The sequence below is a fragment of the Haplochromis burtoni genome, unplaced genomic scaffold (genome assembly GCF_018398535.1).
Source record: "Haplochromis burtoni strain Fernald_Lab_line unplaced genomic scaffold, NCSU_Asbu1 Contig_31, whole genome shotgun sequence".
Taxonomy (NCBI): domain Eukaryota; kingdom Metazoa; phylum Chordata; class Actinopteri; order Cichliformes; family Cichlidae; genus Haplochromis; species Haplochromis burtoni.
The window spans coordinates 1,842,724-1,862,464 of NW_024582392.1; the positions used below are offsets into that span (position 1 = coordinate 1,842,724).

At 39.6% G+C, this 19,741-nt stretch overlaps 1 protein-coding gene across 1 annotated transcript in view; it reads left to right on the plus strand.

Moving 5' to 3' along the window:
- syt6a (synaptotagmin VIa) overlaps window positions 1-19,741 on the plus strand; it is an 81,114-nt gene that overhangs the window by 53,408 nt on the left and 7,965 nt on the right. The window contains exons 2-6 of the mRNA XM_005918847.3: window positions 2,243-2,633; window positions 4,446-5,004; window positions 13,816-13,936; window positions 14,869-15,040; window positions 18,263-18,413. Coding sequence (XP_005918909.1) covers window positions 2,243-2,633; window positions 4,446-5,004; window positions 13,816-13,936; window positions 14,869-15,040; window positions 18,263-18,413 — 1,394 coding nt within the window. The remainder of the gene's footprint in view (window positions 1-2,242; window positions 2,634-4,445; window positions 5,005-13,815; window positions 13,937-14,868; window positions 15,041-18,262; window positions 18,414-19,741) is intronic.

Sequence of the window (19,741 nt, forward strand, 5' to 3'; positions counted from 1 at the left end):
CGTCAGGACAGACATGCAGCAGCACATCTCACTGCACGGCGCAGGGTCAGCTTCAATTTGCCGTGACGGGGGATGAAGACTCGGCAAACGACTGTCCAGCTGAGATGAAGCTTTGTGGGGAGCTGTGTGAAATTTCAGATGACATAGAGAGGCCAGGGCTGTGGACAGCCAAGAAATCCTCTTCAGGCACAAATCCCCCAGACTTGAAATCCAGACCGCTGCTTGGCTAAGCTATAAATTCTTCTTAGTGGACTCTCCATTTAGTTTGAAATTTTAAACATCAAAGCTCTTAATTTGTGCAAAACGGGGTTGCAGATTCTAGGGATTTTTTTTCCATAACACTTTGGACAAATAAAAAATGAAACATGATGTAAAAAACCAGAAGCTATTTTCAAGCATTTTAATTCTTTGTAACTTTATACTTTAATTCTAATGTATTTTAGAGATAAATATTAAAGTTCCATGTTTCTTAAAACAATTGTAAACTTTAAAGCTTATTTAAAAGAAATCACAGAGGTTTATGGAGTAAATGACCAGAGGAAAAAAAATACTGATAATAACTGATAATAAATAAATAAATAAAGGATCAGCAGGTAAGGTGAGTGTATGCAGAAATTAAACCCACATAGGGGTGAACCATAAAATGTATATACTGTGTACATAAATACTGGACTGGCCTCGAAGTCTGAAAAGTGAAGATAATGTGTAAAGTGTCTTAAATCTGCATTCTTTCTCATGGCCAGCAGCTCAAGGCTCCAAAATGGGACTTCACAAACCAAAATGTGATGTCATTGTATAATGAAAACCAGAACTAAACAGTCAGATTTTAGAGAACAACTTAAAGATACAAGAAGGTATTCAGTGGGAGTCAGCAGAGAGTTAAAAGGAAGGAGAACAGATAAGTGGGAAGACTAGAAACTGAAAGAGGTAAAGACAAGATTTTAAATACACAGGAGGAACTGATAAGGTAACAAGGAACCAGTAAAGGCAGGGCCAACCATCTCTAAGGAGGAAAAAGACAAGGACATGGAGTAAAAGCACCAGACAGAGATGCAGGGGAAATGATAAATGGACACAGACACAAAATTGTTTTTAAAAAATTCACTTAATCGTTTAAATAAACCTATAAGCTAAAATAATTCAAAACAGCATAAAAATACTGACTGCTGACTGCTATTAAATATAGCACATTAGCTGCCTGATTACTATTTGCATACTACATATGGTCTCTAAAATTAAAACCCTGAGTAAACAGAGCTTCAAACGCCTCAGGTTTCTTATAGAAAAGGCTGAGCTGGGTAAATATCAGATAGTAAACCGAGTGCGTATTGCCGCTGATTTCTGTGGTGTTATGTCGAGAGAAGAGGGGGGTTAGAGCATCCTCTGAGAGGCCATGAGATGCTCCATGGCACGAGTTATTGCGGCTAAATCTGAGCAATCACAGTGCATGGAAAAGAACACTCAGGCAAAGATTGGAGAATTGAAAGCAATCCCTGTCGAAGCACGTGGAAGACACACCAAGCGTCATATAGTGAGATACAATTACTATAAGAAAGATGCCCTAAAGGGAAATTTGAGAGATGCAGACTGTATGTTTCCTGTGTTTAGTAATTTTTTTCCCCCCTATGGTCCCTGTGAATCCTTGCAGAGTGCTTGTCAGCATTCCTGGTACATCTCCAGCTTTTTGTATGCTGCTTGTTCCCCGGAAAGCATTTTCATACCATAAAATAAATGAGTTTGACTGTGCCCGGCCGCTTTATCTGCTTCATGATGAGAATCCCAGTGGAAGGCTCCTGGCACCGTGGTCCTTTTCTCATGAGCCTTTTTACAAATGTAAACACTTTACATTGTTTGTTTTGGGTTTTTTTACTATCATCTGTCAGGCTATAATTACTTTTACCACTAGAATGAGTGTAATGTCATAGAAAATTATCCCCGTATGAGTTCACACTACACACATGCACACATTTAAATTCCGTTTACACTACCATGCTTCTCTTATCTGTTGACCCAAAGGAAGACAAATGGAGGTTACTTTAATATTTATGAATCTTGTAGTTCTTGCTTACTGTCCTTAGTCTTACATTAAAACCAGATTTAGCACCAGGCCTTTTGAAAAATCATGTCCTAACCGACTCTTTCTGTTTCTCTGTGTCCTCTGTCCCCTCTCACCCTTGTGATCACCATCTGTTTATCCATATTGTATGATCCTCTGTTTCTGGCCCCCATGGCTCGTCACCAGACGCTACTTTTGGCCTCCTGCTCGGTGTGTTTGTGGTCTGTGGCCTGGCATTCCTGGGACTTCTTACATTTGTCTCCTGGAAGCTGTGCTGGGTACCTTGGCGAACTAAGGCCCCCTTTCTCAGTCCATCCCTCAGCCCGGCCCGTGGCCCACAGCACTGCCCGCTTCAGCCGCCACTCCTGTTACCCAGCCCCCAGCAGACGCCAGTCACCATGGCAACAGAGAAGGTGAAGGACCCCATGGGCTCGATTGGTTTCCTGGAGGCTGCGGTGAAGATAAGCCATACCTCTCCTGACATCCCCACTGATGTGCAACTCTCCATGAGGGAGCATTTCCTGCGCCGCACACAACGCATGCAAAGGCAAACAACTGAACCAGCTTCCTCCACTCGGTCAGTCACATACATGCATGTGCATGCAAATCTGATGACACATGAGACTGTCTCATGTGGTTATTTATAATATGTGTGCATATGTAGAGGATTATGTGTAAGCTGAATTCAAGACATAGTGTTATCTAACGTGGAATAAAGTGTGTAAACCAGGGGGAAGTCACTGCTACATATAAGGATTAACATTTTCTAAGTAGTTTAATACCTCCATAGTAAATTATAAATAACATTGAAGAATACTAAACTCTGCCTAAGAGGCACCTCTCTCCAGCTTAAAATTACTGTCTATAAGACTTTCTTCAGAAGTATAAATATAACACAGTTTGAAGAGATTACTTGCAGCTTTACAAGCACAACTCCACGTTACCATTTAGTTAACATCAATGATTTATTATAGCTATTATGCATACTAATACATGGCCATGGTATAGTATTGTACAGCCTATTCATGCAAAAAGACAATTATTCACATTGAGAAAGTTTTTTTTTTTTTTTTTTTAAAGGGTCATTTTACCTCGTTGCTAAGTGGTTGCTAGGCATGTATAATTTTGCTTTCATGGATATGGATATAAATTTTATTGTCATGAAATTAAAGTTATAAGATGCTTTCATAGGATGTTATAGGTACATAAATGCTAAAACCAAGTAACTTTTGCCAGTTGATGGGAGATTACTAGGGAATGTAATGACATCAATATATCTGATGTAGATAAGAACCCTCGGGTTACTATAGGCAAAGTAGGTAAAACCCGGGATAAACTTTTCTCATCTTCCAGGTAAACAATTGAAACGATCACCAGTGACAACATAGGATACCAGTGATTGACATGTGGCCTGTTACTAAATACATTAGAGGGTTACATAGGCAACTGAAACGAGCAGCTGTCAAACTGATGCTTGACAAGTGGATTTCTTCCAGTGTTCATGTAGCTTTCAGGTCAACTTAATGCCAACTCCTGATGGTTTAGGAGGGGTTGGCAGACAAAGAAACCAATAGCCCCATACAACAGAAATACAGGCCTACTTACTGTAGAAATACAGGTCACATCCTTTTTTTTTAAGGCAAGAATGAACTTTGATCAACTGCCACTATAGCAGAAGACATAACGTGATACATTTGGTTGTATTGTGCCAACACTAGTTTAGTTCAGAGTCAGATGCCGAACACTCATAGACATCACATTAAAAAGCACTGAGTCTTGTCATTTTTTAAACCTGCATGTTAGTCGGATAGTGTTCACTTTGGGTAGCTCAGAATCTGAAATAAATGCCGTGACACGGTGAGACTGTAACCTTTGAAATTAAGAAAATCAAGGAAATGTCAGAGAAACCATATTCACATGAAAGACCTTTTCATATGTGCTTGTCCTAGAGAAGGCAAAATTTTAAACTAAAATATTTTTAGTATAAAATATTTAATATTCTAAACCTGATTTCATAGTTTTAATATCTAAACCTAACTAAACAAAAAAAAAAAGAGATAGTAATGTCAAAAACAAAAGTAATATCAAATTGTTAAAAAAGCAGTCCTGCAAATGACTAATTACTGTTATTTTTGTCTTCTGGTTGGAGGTGTTGTCACTTAGTATCTGCAGTCCCATCTTCCTTCAGTGTATTTTTGCAGGCTGCCATTTTTCATTACATTGTGAGATGTTAAACTGGTTATTTTTGTATTAACTTACAGGAAGACTTTCCTCACCAAATGTCAGTCTGTGACTAGTTGAAAATGAGAATATGTTATCATTTCACCACAGCTCAAACTACAGCTATTCCTTCCCACTTGTATTATTTTTCTCTTTTCTGTCCTTGTAGGCACAACTCATTCAAAAGACACCTGCCTAGGCAGATGCAGGTAGGCAGTCTAGACCTAGGAAATGACTACATGGTGGACAAGGATGAAAAGCCCACTAGCATCGGACGTATCCAGCCAGAGCTCTACCAACAGAAGGTCCCAGAATCAGAGGACTCATCCAACGACAGCAGCAAAAACTGTGGCAAGATTAACTTCTCCCTCAAGTATGACTATGAAAATGAGTCTCTCCTTGTCAACATCCTCAAGGCAGTAGACCTGCCAGCCAAGGACTTATGTGGCACATCTGACCCTTATGTGAAGGTCTACCTGCTGCCCGACCGCAAGAAGTTCCAGACTCGCGTCCACCGGAAGACACTCAACCCCACATTCAGTGAGAGCTTCCAGTTTCCTGTGCCTTATGATGAGCTGGCCGCTAGAAAGCTCCATATGAGTGTTTTTGACTTTGATCGATTTTCACGGCATGATATGATTGGTGAGGTGGTGATGGAAAACTTGTTTGAGACGTCAGACCTCTCCAGGGAGACAAACATATGGATGGACATCCAGTATGCCACCAGTGTAAGAATCTATTGACTTTTTAAACTTTTCTATTAGAGTCTAAGTCAAATGAGTAATAAGTAAATGAAAGTGATGTGATATTAAAGAGTCTGACAGAGAGATACACATCCTTTAGTTTATTTAAACATTCACTGCCCACTTCATTTGATAAACTTGCTCACTTGCTTATCAATGCAAATATCTAATCAGCCAATAACAAGTCAGCAAATTAATACATTTATGAATGTAGACAAAGGAAGATGACCAAGTTAAAAATGAGCATTAAAACTTGGAAGAAAGATGAGTTTTTAATGTGGTTGTTGGTGCCAGACAGGCTGACTGTTTCACAAAGAATTCAGGCAACTGGTGGTGCAGTGGTGTGGGCAATATTTTGGGCTGCTTAGCACCAACTGGGGATTATTTAAATGCTACAGCCTACCTGAGTATCCATTTGGACATGGACATGAAAACCATGATGACAATGTAGGACATACAGGGAGTGCAGAATTATTAGGCAAGTTGTATTTTTGAGGAATAATGTTATTATTGAACAACAACCATGTTCTCAATGAACCCAAAAAACTCATTAATATCAAAGCTGAATGTTTTTGGAAGTAGTTTTTAGTTTGTTTTTAGTTTTAGCTATTTTAGGGGGATATCTGTGTGTGCAGGTGACTATTACTGTGCATAATTATTAGGCAACTTAACAAAAAACAAATATATACCCATTTCAATTATTTATTTTTACCAGTGAAACCAATATAACATCTCCACATTCACAAATATACATTTCTGACATTCAAAAACAAAACAAAAACAAATCAGCGACCAATATAGCCACCTTTCTTTGCAAGGACACTCAAAAGCCTGCCATCCATGGATTCTGTCAGTGTTTTGATCTGTTCACCATCAACATTGCGTGCAGCAGCAACCACAGCCTCCCAGACACTGTTCAGAGAGGTGTACTGTTTTCCCTCCTTGTAAATCTCACATTTGATGATGGACCACAGGTTCTCAATGGGGTTCAGATCAGGTGAACAAGGAGGCCATGTCATTAGTTTTTCTTCTTTTATACCCTTTCTTGCCAGCCACGCTGTGGAGTACTTGGACGCGTGTGATGGAGCATTGTCCTGCATGAAAATCATGTTTTTCTTGAAGGATGCAGACTTCTTCCTGTACCACTGCTTGAAGAAGGTGTCTTCCAGAAACTGGCAGTAGGACTGGGAGTTGAGCTTGACTCCATCCTCAACCCGAAAAGGCCCCACAAGCTCATCTTTGATGATACCAGCCCAAACCAGTACTCCACCTCCACCTTGCTGGCGTCTGAGTCGGACTGGAGCTCTCTGCCCTTTACCAATCCAGCCACGGGCCCATCCATCTGGCCCATCAAGACTCACTCTCATTTCATCAGTCCATAAAACCTTAGAAAAACCAGTCTTGAGATATTTCTTGGCCCAGTCTTGACGTTTCAGCTTGTGTGTCTTGTTCAGTGGTGGTCGTCTTTCAGCCTTTCTTACCTTGGCCATGTCTCTGAGTATTGCACACCTTGTGCTTTTGGGCACTCCAGTGATGTTGCAGCTCTGAAATATGGCCAAACTGGTGGCAAGTGGCATCTTGGCAGCTGCACGCTTGACTTTTCTCAGTTCATGGGCAGTTATTTTGCGCCTTGGTTTTTCCACAGCTTCTTGCGACCCTGTTGACTATTTTGAATGAAACGCTTGATTGTTCGATGATCACGCTTCAGAAGCTTTGCAATTTTGAGACTGCTGCATCCCTCTGCAAGATATCTCACTATTTTTGACTTTTCTGAGCCTGTCAAGTCCTTCTTTTGACCCATTTTGCCAAAGGAAAGGACGTTGCCTAATAATTATGCACACCTGATATAGGGTGTTGATGTCATTAGACCACACCCCTTCTCATTACAGAGATGCACATCACCTAATATGCTTAATTGGTAGTAGGCTTTCGAGCCTATACAGCTTGGAGTAAGACAACATGCATGGAGAGGATGATGTGGACAAAATACTCATTTGCCTAATAATTCTGCACTCACTGTAGTAAATGAGGGCACAGTCTATCTAGTGCAGGGGTGTCCAATTCCAGGCCTCAAGGGCCGGTGTCCTGCAGGTTTTAGATGTGTCCTTGATCCAACACAGATGATTTAAATGGCTAAATTTCCTCCTCAACATGTTTTGAAGTTCTCCAGAGGCCTGGTAATGAACTAATCATTTGATTCAGGTGTGTTGACCCAGGGTGACATCTAAAACCTGCAGGACACCGGCTCTAGAGACCTGGAGTTGGACACCCCTGATCTAGTGGATTCTTCTTAGTAATATTTACATATATATCTCCCTTAGTTCAAATTACTGGCACTGTGGCATTTATAAAGTAAAATATAATACAACTGTGACTAAATCAAATCTTTTTTTAATTTTAAATCTTCATCACAGTTCAATCAAGACGCAAATGTAAGATTGAAAAATGATAGAATTTAAAATGAAGCGCACTACCGGCTTCTGGATGCTTGTATTTCACCTCAGTGCTCCATCAAAACAAACGATCTGATTTCCTTGAGAAGCTCTCTGTATTTATGGTCATGCTCCACCATCGCTGGCAAATATGGCCCAGAATGCTTAAAATCTCACTACATTTTAGGCTAATACATAAATTAGCAGCAAGAAATCATTATTCCCCAGCAGATCCTTGAGCTTCAAAGTGAAGAATAAAAATTTATGTAAAGCCATAAAAGAATATTTTTGACTCACTGCACACTCATGCAGGCATTTTTCTATTGACTTTGTTACTTGTTGACAACATCCAGGGGCCATTTTTAGGAACAAATTGTTTGTGTTAGGTGCCTCGGACCCTTCATCATTTTATCACCTCGTCTGAGCCCTCACATCTCTCATAAGCCCCACCCCCACTCTTGTTGGACTTCTTCAGGGGTTGTTCAGTAATCTCAACATTATTGCTTAGAGGGCAGAAAAGCAAGGAGCCTTCTCCTTGGCACACAAACTTTATTGAACCACCAAATGATTTTACGACAAAATCCCTTGCTCGTATTAAATTCCAGATTGGCAACATAAAGAAGGCACAGATGGTGCGAGGGTTTAGTTAAAACAGAAAACAAATACAGTATGATGTAGTGTTCGATGTGAGACTGTGTACAACACTCTGCAGCTTAATGAGCGGAAAAGACAGCAGTATTAAGCAGAGTGAGGCACAGCAACAAAAAATAACCAGCAGCTCTTCTCTCTTCACAGATCAATGAGCGATAGTCATCAATAACATCAACCCACAAGCGTGACTTTTATAAAGAATCCAGAGGAGACCAGATACTTAGTCACTTCAGACTATTTCTCATGTGTGTTCAGTGTAGCTATTCTGGGAAGGTCTTTAAAGGGCTGATAAGTAGCATTATTTATTAGCTCTGACTGGGACTGAAAGCCAAATTCGTTGTAATAAAACATCGTTATGGTAGAATATGACAAGAAAGTTGTTTAAATTATTTAGCCTCAATTCAGTTTTATTTTTATATTACCACAACACTGTGCTTTATATAGCAAAGTAATGACTGTACAATATTACAAGAGGGACTCCATTGATCCGAGAATCCCCTGTGAGCTAGCAAATGGCGAAGGAAGAAGGAAGTCCTCACTTTTAACAGGGAAAGCCCTAAAATAGGCTCAGAGAGAGGCAGCCACATGCCTCAACCCCTAAGAGCTGACCTTTTGGGGTTTGAGGCGAAAGAGAGAAAAGAGGAGAAACGAGAGAACAACAAGACAGCAAGTAAAAGCACAAGACTACACTCACTGGCAACTTAGGCATTTAGGCATGTAGACATATTGAAGTTCACCTGGTGGAACTTTAAATGAAACTTCAGAAGAAAAGAAAGATAATTTTATGGATTTGAATGTGGTGTGGTTGATTGCTGATCTACTGGGATTTTCCACACGGGGTCTACAGACAGTAGTTTGAGAAAGAGAAAATATCTATTGAGCAGCAGTTCTCTGATGCCAGAGGTCAGATGAGAATAGCTAGACTGTGTTGAGCTTATAGGAAGGCAAGACTAACTTAAATAACCACTTGTTAAAACCAAGGTAGGCTGAAGAACACACATCTATGCCATGGAGAATTAAGGCAGTTCTGAAGGCAAAAATCAGTGGGTCCAACTTGTAGTCCATTTTGTATTTCAGTAAAATATAGGGTCAGGTCCTGCTGTTCAGCAGAGCATCAAGAGGGATGATGCATAGTAATTATCGTCAAAGCTGCTTTTGCAGTGACCAGAATCAAGTCATTAGAGCCTCTTATTTTTTTGTTTGGGTTTCTGGCAAAGTGTGAATTACCAAAATTAGAGAGGGGATTGCCTAACATATGAAACGAGAAAAGACTGCCATGTAACCCATTTATTTCAACAAAGTAACTGTATTCTAATTATCACCTATTTAAGGGGTAACTGTAACGGAATTCAGTTTTTGCATTTTAAATACATAACACCGGGACATGTATTCGGTGTCAGACATGTTTGCATTGCTAAAAAAATTCATTTGGTTTAATCTAGAGGTGGAGCTGAAGGAGGCTGAGCATGATGAACATGGGCATGCACCCTGACTTGTTGTGAATTCTTCAGACAATTCGCATTGCATTTTCCCAGTTTGTGGTTAATAGTTCTCACGGTGGTTTGCTGGTGTCCCACAGCCTTAGAAGTAGCCTTATAAGCCTTTCCTGACTGATAGATGTCAGATACTTTGTTTCTCTGCTGCTTCTTTGGATGATGTGTAGCTTTTTGAGATCTTTAAGACTACATCACTTTGTCAGACAGATTCTATTCAAGTCATTACTTGATTCAATAGATCTGCTAGCAATCAGGCTTGGGTGCGGCTAGTGAAACTCGACTCAGCTTTTTTTTTTATGTGGTTAATCACTAAAAACTGGATTTTCTATTTACTCGGGTTATCTTTGTCTAATATTAAAACATATTTGATCATCTGAAGCATTTAAGTGTCACAAATGTGCAAATAAATAAGAAAACACTCAATACCTTTTAACAGTTCTGTACCTAGAAGCTCAATCTGATATTTTCGTACCAGGGAGCTGGCGTGTTGAGTCTGACTGAAGTGGATATTTGGTTTCTGATATGCTCATCTGGGTGATCTATAAAAGTTGAGTTCTCCATTACACGTGTCAAAACAACTTTAACCGAGTGCTCTAGTTTAACATCTTATCATTTGCCAATTAGCACCAAGTCTCAGAGTGCAGTCTCATAGACCAAAGCACTGACCTAAAATGAAAAGTTCAGTAATCACCGGGATCATTCTAGGCCTTCAAATCAGTGGTGATTTCCCTTCTTTTCATCCGGCCATCATGAGGCTTTTCGCTTTGAGCAAAACATCTAAACAGTTTTTTGATTGAACGCATGAAAAAAACTTTAAGGCTATCCATCCAATTGTTCTTTAGAGAATTTAATGTGCACTAAAGAGACACTTGGACTTAAAGTGCCAAAACACGCCTGAGAAATGATTAATGCAGTGCAGATGTTACTGACTGGCACCAAAACAGCCTGCATTTCTACAAGAACAATCAAAGTGTCACTTTATGCTTTTACAACGTCTGACACTTCTGCTGTGCTCTCACATTATGGCTCAACCTTCACACCCTTCAAACAAAATCCCTCACATCGGCAGCGCAGAAAGCCAAATCTCAGCTGTATGTCTGAGGAGACGTTAAGACTGCAGCGCTCAGACAGACGTGTTGGGATTTGCCAATCAGTGCGGTTCTCACTGAGCTCATTCAGGGTGATTAGGGGTCTGTTTAACCTTAATACTCTTTTGGCTAATAACTCACATTGGACAGATAACAGGACACTCATTCTTCTTGAGACTATTAGCTCAGCAGGGACTCAACGCAGGACTGTCAGCTGTGCTTAGAAAGTTTTCGACTATGAGAGCTCTTATTGGTACAAACCTGTTTTTAAGACTGATTCACACTTTGATTGCGTGTGTAATTGGGTTACATTTCATTGGAACCCTAATATGTGAATTGGATGTACTCTGTTTTAATTTATTGCCATTGGCAATGATCTGGAAACATCTCAATTCTGACAGCGGTGAAAGATTCAATTCTCTTTGGCATCATTGCAAAGTAAATACTCGTCTTCTGTTGGCATTGATACCAGACAACAACAACTCTGATGATGGATGTCTATGGAGGGGAATGATGGTGATCAGGTCACAAATATGATCCAAAACATAAACTATACATTCATTAAAAACATACAGATGCACGAGACGTTGCTACTTCCTACATCAGTGCAAGAGTAAGATCGTCTGTGCATGCTCCTCCAAATATGGTCGCATGTGTCTGTAACTTCATTTAGCTGTTTATCTTGTTGTCACATTTTGGGACTCTTTGCAACATATTCAGCCTGTTACCACATGTATTAAATAGGCAGCTTCTAACAATACTTTTGTGATGGGGCGTGGTCTGAGGCTTGGCTGCGAGGGTGGCGGACACTCCTGGACGGCATCCGCAATCACGCCTCGCAGGCTTTAAAGTCTATATTCGGTCTTGAGTTTGTGTTGTTGTTCATGTGTGTGTTTGGTTGCGAGCTGAAAAGCTGCAGCCGTGTTTGTAACAGCAACCATAAATAAAAGAAGTATGCTGAAAAGCATGGAAACTTTGTCGGGTCTGTCGTGCCCAATCCCGGGTTTTGGCACCACTGTAATAAATCCACGGCAGACCCGACCAAGTTTCCATGTCCAGGTGCGTCCGCCTCCCTTGCAGCCACGCTGCAGACCACGCCCCACCATAACTTTATTTAAAGATATAACACATTTTTGGGCCAGCTTGAAAGAAAGGCACTTGCAAAATGTAAAAGTGAGATCAGAGGTCAAATGTGACCACACACCAGTACCTTTTTCTAAATAGGCAGTAACATTTTAAGCATTGTTTCAAAGATGAAGGAGATTTTTTTAGGAAATCGTATTTGACATTTAGGAAGAGGTCAAAGGTCCAAGGTAATGTTATATATCATCCTCTATGCCTATATGTCGTCAATACAAACAACGGCATATAGATGCCTATATATATGCATATATATAGGCATATATGCCTTAATTAAAGCATAATTATGCTTTAATTATAAATTATGCTTTATAATTAGCTGAAACTGATGAAATGTTGTGGTGCACTTAGAGAAGACTGACGAAGACAACAAGAAAGGAATTCAAACACAAGTCTGGATTTTAAATATTTCTTTTTGATATATTTAAGGTCCATTGAAGCAAACAAAAAAAAAACATTTGCAAAAAGTGCAAACATTTCAGTCTGTGTTGTGCTTTCCTCAGTGTAAAATGAGCCATGCACCATTAGTCACCCCATATGTGGCTCACTCTACGGGTGACATTGTTAATAACTTGGACTTTGATTGGACACAGATGAATCCAACTACCAGCTGGTAAGGTCATACCAAACACATTAGAGTAATATAATTCTGAAACATTAGCACCTTCTGGTGCACATAATAAAACACTGGAAATGAGATCTACATGTACAGATGAACAGAAAGCGGGTCAAATCTAATCTGTTTAACTAATTTTATAGAAAAATGCACTTGACTCTCAAATTAATTTGCCTCCTTGTGAACCTGTGGCATTGCCTCAATGTTGGGTGGAGTCCCACTCTTTACTCCAAAAATAAAAGAGTCAAGAATCTCTTTGCACATGACAGATACAGTAAATATGTACTGGATTTTTCTATAATTGTACAGATGTAAACATTTCAAAATGATGAACGTCGTGCAAGTCGTGCAAAATACAAAAAACATGTTTTCTGCTTTCTGGGTTTTCATTCACTTAATAATTCACAATTGTTTTTCTCATAATCGTTTGCAAATGCAAAGTCAGAAACTGATCAAAGGCTTTTTGAAGTTCCACTAACATCTCCTTTAGAGATGTCTGGCCTTAAACTTAATGCAGGGTGGACCCTTTTGGCCTTGAATAACTGCTTGAGTAGTGTAAAATGTATGCAGAGGAATATAGAACCATGGCAAGCGATTAAACATTGACACGGATTGCAATTAGACTTCAAGGTGGCTGTAGAGTCTAAGTAAGCTCTTTTATAATGTAACAATCAATTAAGAAATGTATAGTATTATGTATCTGTCTAGAAATTATTAGCTTCTTCCATCATGCAAATTAATCTTTAAGGTTCCTTGCTAGTGCTTACAGTTCCCTTTTGGGCAGTGCCGTCTTTGTTTCAAATCCAGCTGCAGTTTCATATCCTCACATCTCTCTGCTACCTTAGTCTAACAAAGAAATCTCATCTTAAAGACAGAGGAACTCTAAAGAAAATGCAGGCAACCCTCCAAACTGCAGTGTACTTTATGATAAAAGTATATGCTGCATGGTGCAGAGATCCAAGAACAGGAGCACAATGCAGCTGCTTTTTGGTACCAATAAGGGGAAATGTTGCATTATTTTGCATCAAATTGACTCTTTAATGCATCTTTGTGTGTAATCTGTGCTCTAAATAGATAGCTAGTCTCAGCTGTGAGACTAATCGGGGCATCAGATATCTTCAGAATCTTCAGAACAGATAACCCAGTAGTGCATTATGCAGTCCTAGCTTCACTCAGTCTAAGTGCTGTAGTGGTTACAAAGAGCCGACTTTAAACAAACTATAAGCATTGATCCAAGAAACAAACCTTCAGTAAGAGACAATACACTTATTGTACATCACTTCTCCCTGAATCGAAGCACCAGGCTGAATGTCAATGTGAAACTAAAAGAGATTCTTTTTTTTTCATCTGTGCTCGTGTTTGTTTTCCCGCAGGAAAGTGTCGACCTTGGAGAGATCATGTTTTCACTATGCTACCTGCCCACTGCAGGCAGACTCACACTTACTGTCATCAAGTGCAGGAACCTAAAGGCCATGGACATCACTGGATACTCAGGTGTGTTGTGTTGTGCCTGCACTTTCAGCTGCACTGACTCAAAATGAATGGTGCTCCTTTGAGAATCCAATTGTGAGCATGTCAAATTAAATAAACAAAGGAAAGCTCTCTCCCTAATGCTGCGTTCTGTTTATATCAGCAAATATTAATAAGCAGCACTTGCAATATTAAGACAATGTCAGCAAATAGTTTCAGGCGGTGTGTTTATTTTAATGTGCCGCTGTTCCACTTTTCTATTAAACATTTTCCCTACGATACTGATACCACTTATGAAACGTGACATTTATTGCACGTTAAATGCCAGGCTTTAGGTGTAATTCGGAGTGAAAGAGGTAATTTTCTTCCAGTTTTAAATGACATTTAAATTATTTTTATGTTATTCACAATTTTAATCCTTGGAGTTTTCGTGGATTTAGCTGACTGCCATTATCTCGATTTACTGAACCGTGCCTTTAAGTATATCGGGCTGTATGCTCTGGCTTTTTTAAGGTGGCTTACATCTGATTAGTGTAGTATAATAACTCATGCAAAGTGATTTATTACTAACAGATGAAAATTGAAATCAGCATTCAGGAGACTCTCTCAGTCATGCTTTTTAGCAGTTTTCTATGGCCTCTCCTTGTCTTTGGTTAGATAAGACATTCACTCATCTACGTTTATGCACATTACTGATTCCTGGTTCCCCCAGTGTTGCTTTCATGTTAACACTATTAACACTGTATTCATTGGACTTCTTTGAAGATGTTTTGGCAGTCAAAGTAACCACAGAAGCTTTGTTGTTTTTAAAATTTGCCAGAGGCTTTCGTGATAATTGCTGCTCTGGCTGCTCCTGAAAGAGACGTACAACTTGGAAGTTGTCCAAACATAATGATATTCAACTATAAAGACACATTTTCTGCCCTTGTTTATCCTGTTTTCCTCTCACCTATCAGATCCCTACGTGAAAGTGTCGCTCATCTGTGATGGGAGACGTTTGAAAAAGAAGAAGACGAGCATTAAAAAGAACACCCTGAATCCCACCTACAACGAGGCCATCATCTTTGACATCCCACCGGACAGTATGGACCACGTCAGCCTGCACATCTCCGTCATGGACTATGATTTGTACGTATATACTTGACTTGCTCATTCAGTAATAGTGAAAAAATGTTTCGGCTTTTTGTCTGATACATTTTTATCCATTTGCCTTTTCATTGAACATATGAAGCTCCCACAGCAGTCATGATCAGGCTGACCAGATACCAAGAAAACTAAATGTGAGGAAAACAGTGTTTGTGTGGGAGATGTTTGCAATGCTGGGAGGCAGTCTAAAATTTCTTGAAAATAAAAAAAATGAAATAAATGCACATGTAACCAGATTTCTATTTAACAAATAAAGGCCAAATAACTGATTTCACAAAGTAAATTTTCCAAGTCTCTTGCTAGGTAAATGCAAGAAGGATAAAGGGTATAAAGTCCTGTATTGTCTTTTATTTCAGTGTTATTTTAGCAGCTGTTCTGTCAACTGGGTTTCAGTGGGGATGCATCCATAGATCGTCAAACCATATCCAACAATTTAAGTAATTTCTTAGCCGGTTGTGACACACATACACTGTGTCACTTCATGCCCTATTTTCACTTGTGTGAAATTTAATATAATAAAAACCCTTTCCTGACTTCTTCACACGCACTCAGTAAAAGTAATACTTTAGAAAAGTTCACATCCTGCAGAGTATCTATTTGCTGGCACATATAAACTACAGTTTATATGTTATTTAGTTTTGTTAAAAAAAAAAAAACTAATTTATATATTATTTGTACACCTCAGAATTGGTTCAGTTTGCATTTTTCAAGGCAGCCTCAGACCACAAAAGCACAACATTGTCATTAGTGCCACAACTGACTGAAGCGGACTAGTGATGGGATTTCTGGCTCTTTTTAGAGAACCGGCTCTTTCGGCTTGGCTCACTAAAAAGAGCCGGCTCTTTCGGCTCCGAACCGGCTCTTCAGGTTGTTTTGTTGCTTTAATTAATTTATTATTAACAATAATATAAAATTATGCACAAAAGGAATTACTAATGTAAAAAAAAGTGGTTTTATTTATATATGTTTATATATACTTCTGAGTTTTTACGTACTTCTGAGTTTTTACGTGCTTTGGGGTTTGTACGTGTTTTGGAGTTTGTTACGTGCTTTGTCTCTAGGGGCCACCGTAAATATACTTTTATTTATTCACTCCACATAAAATGTAATAAATAAATCATATAATACAAAAACCAACTATTCACATTCAACTTTTAACTATTTAAATTTTCAGCTTTTTCCTTTTACAAATTTAAAGTGAAACAACACAAAACACTGCAAACCACAACACAATTAAATATAAATTAAAATATGAAAACAAAAAGAACATGCATATTCTCTGTCATATGGACCTGCATGAATAAACTTTCTGAATCCTTTATCATCCGCAACTGAAAATAGTTGTGGATGATTACTATACCTTTCTAATGTGACGTTGTTGTCCCTGGCTCTCTTTCTCTCTCTCTCCCTCCCGCTCTGTTCCTGTGCTACTGCGAGTGTAACTACCGCCCCTCCCCCCTCTTCCCAGCGCAAAGCACAAGGCTCGCGTGCGGAGTGAAGCGAAAAAAAGTGCGAGAGAGAGGGTGAGAGAAAGAAAAAAAAACAACCCACAGCTCGCGATAAGGAGCCGGCTCGCCTCGTTCACTTCGGCTCTAAGAGCCATTTCGTTCACGACCGACACATCACTAAAGCTGACTACAGTCATGGTTGATGCTGGCATACATGTCTGTGTCATATGTTGCTGTGTGACAGGCAGACTGTGGATCCAAATGCAGGAGGCAGATAACAAACCTTGACTCAAAAAACCGCTTTATTGCTGTAACTCGTGCAAAATACAAAATAAGAAAAATTTAGACTAGGCAGGAACCAAGAACATATGGAACTGGCATTATGGAAACAATACAGACCACACAGGGCACACAACCTCAGGGAGAATGCGACAAAGAACGACGGGAGACTCAGACAACAAATACACACCAGGTAATGAGGGGAGAGGAAACAGGTGGGAGACACAGTGGGAACAAATCTGGGATAACGAGATAAGGCAAGTAGGACAAAATACAGAACAGGAGCAGGAAATAAATAATACAGAAACACAGGCACAAACCTACAGAAGACAGAAAGACAAACAAACACGGAGATGTGACTGACTGAGGAGACAAAACTAACTACAAAAACAGGTATGACTGACATAGTAATGTAGGTCTTTATGGATTCATAACACATCCAGACACCTCTTTTGCCAACATCATTCCCATAATGTCTGCTACTGAATATGCCTGACATGAGCTGGGTTAATGAGGTCATCCGAAGCTGCCACAACCAATGACCATTGCACAGCTGCAGGCTTCAATCATCTAGAAATGGAGAGCATTTCCTCACCAACAGATCTTAATACTCACATCTATGTACAGACAGGAGAAGGAGGCCTCATATGAGATGTCTCGTATCTTCTTCTTTGTTCTGCTCTCCTTTTAAGAGTCGCCACAGCAGACCATCTGTCTCCATCTCACCATATCACATGATCTTCTGTCACATGGACGTTCTGCATATCCTACCTCACTACATTCATGAGTCTTCTGACCGGCAGCTCCTCTTTCAACATCCTTTGTCCAGTATATCCACTATACAGGACAACTTTGCCCAGACTTTGCCTCCAAATTAGTCTCCACCTGACGTGTTTCTCTTATAAACTGATTTATAATCCTACACCTACTGGTCCAGTAGAGCTGAAGATGCTTTTAGTGCTGTATACACGTTATAGTCCTGGTGTATAAAGTCTATTTAAAACACAAACTTTATTTTTGACTGGAATAATCACATAATCATTTCATTTGAAGTAGGAGACATTTTTAATGGGGAAAACCCCCCAAATATATATATGCATATAGATCATATTTTGTCTTTCTTATTAACAGAGCAGTACCAGGATTAGAGGTGCGACCCCAAGTGCTTTCTTTACAGTCTGCTATTATGCAAGGAGAAAATCCAGTGCTGTTAATAATCTCGGGGGTTATGTGTTTCCTCCATTTACACTTCACATTGTTAGGAGAGCAGAGATCAGCTCTGAAGCGAGTCAGTTCTTCTGCCACAGAGTGGATCAGCTGCAGATCCACCACGTCAATCGGCGGGACAACCACACTCAGATTTGTGTCTCCACTGATTACAAAATGGGCGTCTTACAGTTATAAACAATGTGATGTATGAGATGTCACCTCAAGTTAAATCAGACGTATTCATACCAGTATTCGTGTGTCCCTACAGGGTAGGTCATAATGAGATCATTGGTGTGATGAGGGTCGGATGCAGTGCTGAGGGACTTGGCAGGGACCACTGGAACGAAATGCTGGCCTATCCGCGGAAGCCCATTGCACACTGGCACCCCCTGCTGGAGCCCAAGAAATCTGAGAAGGAGGTAAGTTTGAGGATGGATTATTCTGTACGTGTTTATGATTTTGGATTAGGAATCAGGGTGCTTAGCTGGTAATTCTCAGCCTACTTAAGGAATATTGCTATAGGGAAGAGGATTCAAACTGTGAAGGGCTCTGAAGGAGAGACTTGAAGAAAGATGCTGCTTGAGGTTTGAGTCAGAGGTCCACGGAGCGCTTTGCAAATTAACTTTAAAGTTAGTTGTTTGTCTAATTTGGCTCATTCATCAATACACTTTGGAGCAGCCACTGGAAAACTGCTTATTGAGGTAATTAAGTATACTCTTTATGAGAATATTGATATCTCTAAAAACCAAAGCAAAAAAATCCATAAACCATCAAAAAATATGATTGTTGTAAAACCTGGACTTCCTGGACCTGGAACTCTTCTTGACCAATCGATTAGTGCAATGATAGCTGTTGGCACATGCATTAGCATCGCATAAACAACAAATAATAATAGATAAATTGGCTTAGCACAATCAGCACGAAAGACGTTGACAAATAGAAGTTAAGAAGCGACTAAAAAGCAGCACAGTTTTACTTTTTATGTGTACCTTACAAGTAGGAAGTCAAAACTTAGAATTATGCTACATGTGTACCAAAGATTATAATGACATAGAAAATATTTGCTTGGTTTCTGTAAAATATTCTATATTATTGTTACTTTTTTAAAGTTTCCTGTTTTTTACAAATGGGGCCTATTATCCTAAAACTGTAGCTCCATATTTTCATTCTCAGACTGAAAGTAATCCCTATGTTTCTTATACCGGGCTTTGGTGAAGCCTGTCAGTTGTTCCACTGTCTCTAATGAGCTTCTCTTTAAGCCAAGCTTCTTCCGATTGGCTCATCCTCAATAATAGAATTTTGAAATTGTACTTGGGTTGGTCTCCTATGATCAAACTGGCTCACATTAGTACATTACAGAAATCCCTTCCTCCTGACATCATACGGAGCCAAGTGTAGAAAAAAATGAAACTGAGCTTTTAGAACAGCTTACTTACATAAAGGCTTTATTCAAAAGTTACCCTTTGCCTTTCCCCTTTGTGTATACACTTACCAGCCAGTTCATTGGGTACACCTGCTCAACAGCTCATTAGCACAAATACCTAATCGCTCAATCACATCAGAACAACTTATTTAGACATATAGACATGGTCAAGAGGACCTGCTGAAGCTAAAAGTGAGCATCAAAATGGGGATAAAGGGTGATTTAAGTGACATTGAAAATGGTATGATGGTGCCAGACTGGTTGGTCTGAGCATTTCACAAACTGCTGATCTACTGACTTTTCCCTCACAACCATCTGTAGAGT